Source organism: Serpula lacrymans (assembly GCF_000218685.1).
Source record: "Serpula lacrymans var. lacrymans S7.9 unplaced genomic scaffold SERLAscaffold_25, whole genome shotgun sequence".
NCBI classification, from domain to species: Eukaryota; Fungi; Basidiomycota; class Agaricomycetes; order Boletales; family Serpulaceae; genus Serpula; species Serpula lacrymans.
Window position 1 is genome coordinate 52,525 of NW_006763313.1, and position 10,027 is coordinate 62,551.

At 43.2% G+C, this 10,027-nt stretch overlaps 3 protein-coding genes across 3 annotated transcripts; 1 reads left to right on the plus strand and 2 right to left on the minus strand.

Annotated features, from left to right (window-relative positions):
* Positions 1-946: 946 nt before the first annotated feature.
* SERLADRAFT_353395 (uncharacterized protein) lies at positions 947-1,126 on the minus strand (the record flags this gene model as incomplete). Its single annotated transcript, XM_007324803.1, has 1 exon — positions 947-1,126. The coding sequence occupies one exon, from the start codon at positions 1,124-1,126 to the stop codon at positions 947-949; it is 180 nt and encodes a 59-aa protein (XP_007324865.1).
* Positions 1,127-3,483: 2,357 nt separating this feature from the next.
* Positions 3,484-5,574, minus strand: SERLADRAFT_481158 (uncharacterized protein; the record flags this gene model as incomplete). The annotated part of the gene is made up of 6 exons (XM_007324804.1): positions 3,484-3,829; positions 3,883-4,249; positions 4,305-4,529; positions 4,583-4,671; positions 4,727-4,890; positions 4,964-5,574. The coding sequence occupies 6 exons, from the start codon at positions 5,219-5,221 to the stop codon at positions 3,670-3,672; spliced, it is 1,263 nt and encodes a 420-aa protein (XP_007324866.1).
* A 1,678-nt stretch (positions 5,575-7,252) lies between these two features.
* On the plus strand, positions 7,253-8,400 carry SERLADRAFT_481160 (uncharacterized protein; the record flags this gene model as incomplete). Its single annotated transcript, XM_007324805.1, has 7 exons — positions 7,253-7,319; positions 7,376-7,454; positions 7,508-7,619; positions 7,669-7,688; positions 7,753-7,820; positions 7,872-7,912; positions 7,979-8,400. 7 exons carry the CDS (start codon positions 7,287-7,289, stop codon positions 8,301-8,303), a joined length of 678 nt encoding a protein of 225 aa, XP_007324867.1.
* Positions 8,401-10,027: the final 1,627 nt, after the last annotated feature.

Below are 10,027 nucleotides of genomic sequence, written 5' to 3' on the forward strand. Positions count from 1 at the left end.
TTGTTGTTGTTATATAGCTTCCTATTCATTACCTGACATTTGGATCCTATGAGGTGATGTTGCCATTCATCCAGTGCAGTCACAACAGCAAGCATTTCTTTGTCATAGATTTCATAGTTTTGTTTAGCGGGAGTGAGGGCTTTTGAGAGGAATGCAATGGGTCTGAATTTATTGTCCTATTTTTGGGATAAGACATCTCCTACAGCAAATTCAGAGGCATCTAATTCTAGTTTGGGTCATTGTTGTTTGGAATAGCAAGAATAGAAGTGGTGGTGAGCACTTTTTTCAAGGTTTCAAAAGATGTTACTTGTTGAAGCTTCCAACTCCAGTCAACCTTTCCAATGAGCGTGGTGAGTGGTTTTTCAATCTTCCCATAGTCTTTGATGAATCTTTGGCAGAACTTGGAGAACCCTAAAAATAACTGGAGTTCTCTCTTATTCTTTGGTGTGGGCCATTCTGCCACCACTGCTACCTTTAATAGATCCATGCAAATGATATCTTTTGAGATAATCATGCCTAGGTACTTGACCTCTTTTTTCTCAAACTTGTATTTCTCTGGTTTAAGGTACAAGTGGTTCTGTTGCAAGATATGTAAAAGTTGGGTAACAATTTGACAATGTTCCTCAAGAGTCTCTATGAATATCATGATGTTGTCCATCCAGGTATACAATAACTTGCCCATCTGTGATTAATTCTCAAAGTAGTTGATCCATCATTGTTTGGAATTTGGCAAGGGAATTGATAAGTCTGAAAGCAGCTTTATGTTTATCACCATCTTTGATGCATATATTATTGTATCCCCATTACACGTCTATTTTGTAAAGTAATTGGTGTCTTTGAGTTCATCAATGAGTTTGGATATGAGGGGAAGGGTGTATCAATTCTTTGTGGTGAGTTTATTCAGTTTGCAATAGTCTTGGACTAGGCATAATGAACTGTATTTCTTTTAGAAGAATGGTGAAGTGTAAGGTGACTTGGATACCTGGATGTATCCACTCTTTAGGTTCTCATCTAAAAATTCATCTAAATGGTGGTGTTTGTCTCTGCTAAGAGGGTACATTTTGCAGTCAAGACCATTAGCTTCTGCTGATAAATCGGCAATGAAGTGGATTGAAAGAGGTGACATCAGATGTGGAGGAGGCTCAAGGAGGTCAAGTAAAAGGAGTGTAGAAGTGACAAAAAGGTTGACTATGGTAGGGATCCAAAAATGACTCTCTGGTCAGAAGAGAAACAAGGGAAGAAGGCCCATGGTGAAGCTAAGTAAGGGAAGGGGAGTAAGGGAAACAATGAAAGTGAGGGTGCAATGTGTAGCCAGTGGCAACGCAAAATATTGCCAAAATGCCAAAATGCAAAAAGAACCGAATAGAAAGCAAAGGTAGGTGCAACTTGATTGCCTAATAGAGGTGGGTACTGATTAGCCACAAGTACAAAAAAGTCAATATTAATTACTATTCCACGTTGTCAATGATGAAAACTGTTGTTAGAAAACCACACACAAAAAAAAACTAACACACAATCCTCCCAGATTCCACGGACCTTGTGTATGGGCTTTGCCTCCTAGAACAGTGGGTGCTCTAGTTGTTTGTGGGGTGGTATGTATGACAATCCTTCAAAGTCAAACCCAGAGATGTATGGGTGTGTGTTTTGAGGAGGAGGAATAGTTGGAAGATAAAAATAGGGGCTTTGTGATGAGTTTGGACAAGCACTACCTTGCTAATTGTAGCATAAGGTAGGTTTGAGAATGACAACATAACGAGGTTCCCAGTGATAGCAGGCTCCTGATGCACAAACTGTAGTGCTCAGAAGGACTCTATTCAAAAGGGATGATAATGATTTCAAAAGTGACGAGTGATGATGACAGCAGATAACAGTGGTAGCAGTGGGAAGTGATTTCTTCTTGTTTTTTTACAAGGTAAAATACAGGGGTTTATATAGTAAAAGAAAGATAGGCTATGCACAGTATAGCTGTGCAAGAAGAATGACAAAGAATATGAAGGAAGGAATGTACGCTGACAAATCCTGCACAGGTAGTACATGATAAGATCATCAAAATAAGGAAAAGAAAGGGATAGAACAATGAATGCTGTGTAAGTAATGTCACAGGTTTGTACAGCCATAAAGATAAAGTAAAGTCTAATAGCAGAAAGAGAAAGAAATCATGATGTCATGGGAAGATGCAGTAAAAAAAGGGCAAGGCAAAACAATATCAGTATCAACACAGTTCCTTTATTGTCTGTTAGGCATTCTAAAAAAGAATGTTCTGCTAAAAAAACAAAAAAACTGGAGCCACTGGTCCACCACCTAGTCCAAATCCAACAGGTCCATGGCCTTACCAATGGACTGGTTGTATTGGACCACCTGGTCAAACAAGGGAGGGAGGGGAGTAGTTCCAATCTGGAACAAATGTGTCCCAGGCAGCGTGTGGTAAGTGTAGCTGTAGCAAAGATGATGGACAAAGGATAAATGTACCCAAGTGAATGGGACAGCAATGTACATAGGCAATGCAAGGGGATGAACCTTCTCCAGCTTGAAAACTACCCACCCAAGCTCCAACCAGGCAAGACGAGCGACCAATGATTTGATAGTATACAATGGAAGATCGATGTCATGAAGATGGACCTGTTGCCCAATTTGGACTGGCCGCCGGGGCTTTGCTGATATCAGCAGGGCCATGTGGTGGTTTATGGATTGGCAACAAAAGTGGATAGAGGGTGGTGACATCAGGTATGGTGGGGGAGCAATGAAAACAAGTAGGAGGAGGGTTGAGGTGACAAGGAAATGGACTAGAATAGGAATCCAGAAGTGACCGTTGGGTGAGAATAAAAAAGAGAGTAAGGGACCTATGGTGGGGCAAGGCAAAGGAATGGGAGTAAGGGAAATGATGAAGGTGAGGGCGCAATGCAATGTGTAGCCAGTGGCGATGCAAAAATTTGCCAAAATGCCAAAACACGGAAAGTACTGAATGGAAAGCAAAGGTGAGCACAACTGGATTGCCTAATAGAGGTGGTGCTGATCAGCCACAAGTTTGAAAAAGGCAATATTAATTACTATTCCACGTGGCACTGTGCCTGTGTGGTGCAAAGGCGAGTCTTTGAATATTTTCTTTGTTTCTGACACCTGTCCATGCTACCAATCAACTTTGGCGCATGACACTGGATTTAGAAGTTATGAGATAGTTGCACGTCAAACGTCAAATATAAATGGTGCCTAAAAAGGTGAGAGACAAGAAGAGGTTTTTGATGAGCAGACTCTGATTCAGCTGAGTGGTCTAAGACAGGCACCGTGTGACCCAGCTGGGTTGTCTAACATGGGCACCCTGTAATGTACTGACCCAGCCAGGTCTTGTAGGATGGGCACAATAGTATGATGTCTAATATGGCCTGGCTGGTACACTCCATTGGCCCCATCTATAAAATAAGATTATCAGGTAATAATGCCCTGTCTAAGACAGGCAATTATAACTATATGGGCCAGGCAGTCAATACGCAAGTTCAAGGTTTCCTCAAATTGTCCATGTCCCTATGGAAAGTTGGAAGGAGACACTCACACCACTTCTCCACAAGTATACTATTTTGTACAAACAACTTGTGCCTAGTCTATCTAGACCACGACTTTTAGTAGCCATTTAAGAACGGAGCACCAGTTCTACTAACAAGAACAAGTAGTGTATCAAACTTTTGCAAGGATGTTTCGGTTAATCTTCAACTTCACCATCAAAGTCACAAGAGAACCAACAATGAGAGTGACCCCAGTAAAAACAATCATCCCACTAAACTTCCCTTTTTGCCTATTTAGAATTGCTCCACCAATTGGCCCTCCTACAAGTGCCCTGTACCGAAAATTGATTAGTTAAGCGAGTGTACGCGATCGGTGTGAACTCACAGAAACGACACCAGACTGTATGCCATGCCCATTCGAATCCCAATTTTCTCAATTTGGGAAATTTGAGCGATGCATGCTGATTGAAGGGCAAAAAATGCTCCAGAGAAAAACCCGAAGAAGACAGCATAACACATCAGGGCAGCTAGACTATGTGCGTGCATCCATAAAGCGAGACAAAAAATCCCAGAAATTGCAGTGAATGGTACAAGTAAATTGTACCTCCCAATGTAGTCAGCCATGAGGGCAGGAAGAATGCGTCCAATTACACTTCCAGCATTCATCACAGAGAGGAGATCAAACGAGAGAGCTTGGGATAGGCCATTATCTTGGCCATACTGAACGATGTAGAAGAAAGGGATGAATATGCCTGTGTCTCGAAGTCTTAGTGTGCACAAGTATATAATGCGCAGGAAAAAACAGACCAAGGCAACATATGCCACTACCTAGAGTAAACAGCATGAAGTTGGCGTCTTGTAAGGAGACGACATCGATCCACGGTCCTGGTTTGCGCTTAGGCAGGCGACTCGAAACCGTGAGTGTCGATACAATCCCACACGCCAAACAAACAAACGCAGATATTCTTACAGCCCAACCAAAACCCACTTCGTCGAAGAGCCGCTGTAGTAATATAGGGAAGACCACTCCACCTGAGAAGGGGGAAGGTCATGAGAGATGACAGCGAAACCTAGGGATTTCTCACCAGCACTAGAGCCGGCCACTGCTACTCCCATGGCGGTAGCCCTATACTTTCGAAAATGGGTAGCTGTAGCGCTCATAGAGGGGTAAAACCTTGTAGGAATGATTAGCATGATACGGCGAAACATGATGATTTTCGGAGACCGACATTAGGCCAAATCCGATGCCAAAAAGAATACCTTGGGCTAAGATGAATTCATAATACCGGCTGGCCAAAGAAGTCATCATGAGGCTGAGAGTCAGGATAACAGTACCGGAAGCCAGAAGCACGGTGGGTCCGTAGGCATCGAAAAGTCGCCCCACAAAACTGCCCTAAGAGTTCCGTACGTTCCGTACTCAGTCAATTCATGCCAAAGACGAGTATCATCGGTGGATCATCTCTTACAGAAAAAAAGAATACCCACAGCTGAAGGGAACCAATCCAGGAGATGTCGGAAGCCGAGTAAGACGATAGCTGGTTCACAGCATACCAAAGCTGGAAACTTCCGAATGCGATGGACTGGCCAAAGGCAGCAAAAAGGCTGAGGAATGCACCAAATATTGTCAGATAACCACGGACACCACCCTCCACAAACTTTGGTGCAGGAGGTTGGGCAACTTGAATGCTAGTGTCTGAGGAAAGTTTCTCTTGATCAGGCACCATTGTGAGGAAAGGGAAGGTATGTACGAAGGTGGGACCGTCAATGCGTCAAGCCAGTTCATAAATATTGATGCCACGTATATCGGAGAGAATGTGAACACCGATGCAACTCCCAGTGACCGTGACACGTATCTAGCCAGTCGGTGGTTAACTAGAAGGGCGAGTTTCGAACTTCGAGACGCGGCCGAATCAGCAGTCCCCATCGTGTCATTTGGGAGGCGATGTTCGAAGCGTCAATCGTCTGATGAGCTGAGACAGGAGTTCCAAAGTTGCTCCTCGCAGGCGGATCTGGCATATAAATAGATACTATGACAGCCAAGTGCCCCTCGGACATGTTGCTTGCCGAGGCTGCTGTTGACATGTTGACAGGCCTCGATGATCAGATCCGTCAGATCTGATGAGCTTGTATAATTACACACGGCAGGCTGCCATTGTCAGACGTCTGGTTCGCAGTAACTTATAAACGGGTAATATCTATCATGATGGCATGTCACTATGCTTCCTCAGAATCTGATCAAGAGGCTTCATTTCAATATGGAAGACGGACAGACTTCAGCGCTTCATATGACCTGTGACAGCACTTACTACTTACTAGCCTGAGAGCTCTGTGCATCGTGCCATTTGGAAGGCGATGTCCTTCGAGCGTTGGATGTCTGACACAGGAGTTCCAAAGTTGCTCTTCATCGATTCGCAAATGGATCTATATATGCCCAATACTATTCATCGGGCCCCTCCACACTGTTGACCATGTTAACGGACTCGATGATCAGATTATAATATGACGAGTTTGGACAATTGCATACTGCTATTGCCATTTCCTACTAAAACTGAGTCACGAAGTCAGCCTCAATGATAGTTGAGTACTTTTTAATACGCTGGCAAGACTGGTGACAGGTCCTGTGAAGCGTGACGGCAGTTACTAGTAGTTACTACTATTCCTGGACCCAGAGGTTCCAGGTTTCCATTTCGACATTGAAGTTTTTCTTCTTCCCAGAACTTTTATGCCTCTTATGTACCAATCCGCATGACCTTCTCATTTGTAAGATTGATACCGCCTCTTCAGTCTCTTTCCATTCAACATAGTGGCTTGCGTGATAGCAGACAGAGCTGACATACAATTTGTGGAGCACCTACAACTAAGTGCGGCAGAAACGGGGTATACAGCAATGATCGGACAATGTCAATTATCAGAGATACCTGCAAAAACTTTACCTCGCCATTTGGTACATCGTAGAGATGAATGCTAATGCTACGGTCACACCACAACAAGGGGACCAAAACGCAAAATAGCCGGGTCCAGGTCTGCCCTGGAGGGCCATGTTATACTACATATGTCAAACGATATATATGGTTTCCTTTCCTGTCAGGACACTATTGGTGCTCCACTGACTATTCCAAGTCGTTCTCGTCACACTGGATTCCAGGTTTGCACATAATTGCAACTGACAACCCACGCCGAGCATCATGCATCATGGCCGCCACTGATATCTCAATTGCATATTGGTACGTCCACCATCATGACTAAGATCACTGTCCTCATGGATGTCCAGCGCCTCTCCCTGCTGGCACACACAGAATGATGTGATAAAATGGTTCTTCGAAATCTAAGAATTTATAAAATCCTATTGATTGTAGCAAGTAAGAGTGCTACGTGACCTCCTTCCTCGTGGTATTCTCAATGGCGGAGGTATCCATCCTAGCAGCCAACATGGCCGCAATCTATGTCGAAAGCTTCTTATACGGCCTATTTTTCGTTCTTGCCTTAATCTCATTCTATATTCTTTCCCATCACCACCAAAGGAATGCTAACATTGGACCTCGGACTGTCCTGCGAAGGCCTATGTTCTTAGGAACGATCCTCCTGTTCATCGTTGTCACTACGGTCCGTTGACGGTGTACTCTTCTTTTGCTCAGGACAACTCACAGAGAATCTTTCTAATAACAGCACTGGATACTGACGTTTATTCGCTTTTTTCAAGGGTTCATCTACTTCCGGGGTGGTTCTTCTCCGTCCATCTTCTTCCATAGTGCCGTAGAATTAACAGAAATAATCCAAATTGGCTTTTTCATGGCGTCTCTGGTACTCTCGGATGCCCTGTTTGTAAGTTTTCAACAACAAGCAGCTGACATTAATTTTGGCTCATATTTCGAGCGCAGGTTTATCGCCTGTGGGTTATCTGGAGCCGTAATACATTAGTGATAATTTTTCCGCTCTGTAGCCTCGTTGGTCTCACAGGTACGCTGCACATAACACTGTCGATCCCGTAGGCTAATATAGTAAGTAATTAGTATGTGCTATAGGCATAACCTATCAGTTCACTCAGTACACCAGTGCTACAGAATCCACATACCTCCTTATTGCAGCTCGGTGGATTCTCAGTGACTGCGTCTTCACTCTGTGGTGTGTGTTGTTGTTTATACTGCGCGCACTTTGTTCTCACCCTCTATAGTACGAATGTGTACTGTACAGGTTACTACTAATCATGCATGTCCAAACGATTGCACGATGAGCTGATTGTTTCTATTTTTTTTAGTAATGATCTCATGGCGCATATGGGCTATTCACAGAGCACTGCCACCTCTAGGAAACAGAGGTCTCGGGGTTTGTTTCTAAATTTCTGTAGTGAGTATCCTCTGATATGGTCACTTACAGCCGGTAGTGGCTATATTTGTCGAGAGTGCGGTATTGTGCACGTACGTCCCTGAGATACATTTATATTTGCCTCGCTGTGTCTAATCTTATATTTTGTGGCCGTGTAGCGCATGGACAATCTTTTACTTTGCTACGTATGAGGCCGAGTCCAACCTTCACGACTTTGTTCAGGGCACATGGGGTACTATATCCGGTATTGCATTCATGCTCATCACCGTACGCGTAGGCTTGGGTTGGAGCAGTCAAACAGAGCAAAACATGACTATAACCCAACTGACAAGGCCCAAGTTTGCTGCCCAGTCGGATAGCTCAGCGACTCAATCGTATCCCATGCATGCGGTGCAGGTCAATATTCTACGAGAGGATGGTAAGAGCTCATGTGGGGAGACCAAACTTGACTATTCTATGAGCGGCAGTTCTGGGACTGTTTGATTGTAATTCCATACTTTCTGGCGTTGTACTCTATTTTCTTGGAGGTTCTAGAAATGATGATTCCTAAAGTGTTTTCAAGTTGATTGTCAAAGGGATGTCTGGTAGACACAAAAGGACTTGGCTATTTTCTTGGTTGAGCATGTAGAATAAACAAGCCATACCATTAGCATCTGAGTCACACCTTTTACTTAACACATTAGTAAGGCAGCTGCAAATGATCCTTGTTACTAGTTAGAAGACTTTACCTGTACTGCAGCTTTTCAGCAATAACTCTAGCACTCAGTATTGTTTTATCCTATTACAAAATGATGCTCAGCCTCTAGTATGATAACTCTCTACTGTTAATATTGTTGACATATATCACATAGCATTTATGAATTCCTATTATCATTTTATTCTGTATGATCCTCATCTACCAAAACTACTATCATAACATTGCCCTCCGGGCACACTCAGCACCTCTAATACTGTGGTATTGGATGTTATTGGAGAAATTATGTAATTGCCAGGAGAACCCACACCTTCAGCATGTGCATACCAGCCTTTGGTGCAAGTATCCAGTGCCATTTCCTGTGACAATTATGAAATTAGACCTGGTAACCCACGGTACCAGGAAAAATTCTGACTTCTGTCAAGAAATTTATGGTGATGCCCAGCCAAGTGCGTGCAAGTGTGGGCTAAGCGGGCTGCTAGCTACTTTGATGCAGTAGATGATGTACAGACCAACTGGAAAGTTACGGTGGTTGCTGTCACATCTGATGCTTTAGGTGAATCTAGGGCTGCTTGGAAGCAGCTTGTGCATCAGTTCCCATGGCTTGTGGCTCCGGATTGCTATACACATCAAGTCAGTACAGAGCTCAACACATGATAATATAAAAACTAATCAATCTACAGATAAATCATATTGTCAGTGACTATTTCAAGGCTACTGTGGCATCTACTTATAATGAACACACAAAGAAGGCTACAGAGTTAATAACATGGCTTTGGAGCAAAACTTTGCTGCTATCACTACTTTGAGACATCCAAGGAGCACTTAGCAGCATACATGCTTCTAAAAAGCAGCGTGTCTTAAGTGTCATCCGGGCTGTTATAACTAGATGGACAGCACATCTTTTGGCCTTTTGTTGTTTGCTTGAACTCAAATGGTCACTAGATATACTTGTGAAACAAAAAAATGACCGGCTTGCTGGCAAGAAAAAAATCCTTATTGGTGATGCTACTACTTGTGCAAAAGCTCAAGCAATGCTTGAGGTCATTGAATCACCTTTTTTTTGGCATACTTTAGCAAGGTCAGTGGTAGTCTGTGATAATGTTTCTTGGTTTCTAAGTGTAACTGCACAGGATTGTAAAACACATTGAGCCTTTTGTTACGATAACACATTTTTGGACCTTTAAATTTCATTCTCCTCTTTAACCTTTTACTGTAGTTTTCACACACTATGTCATGCAGCACTTTCTTTTTTGTTCAAACTCCACTTTCTCATGCCGTGCCGTGTTTTTTATTTTATTTTTAGCTACAAGTCTCTCACGCAGTGGAGCTGGTCACACAGGCTGCGCCCTCTGACATCATCAGCCATTGCTTTTATCAACTGTACAGTACATAAGTACAAACACTCTGTATTAGTATATATACCCCAATAGATCCAGAAGACTCCTCAGCGAGTCCTCCTGTTGTATACCCACAACTAACTTGGTCCTACCTAAGGGGTAACCACTCCCTC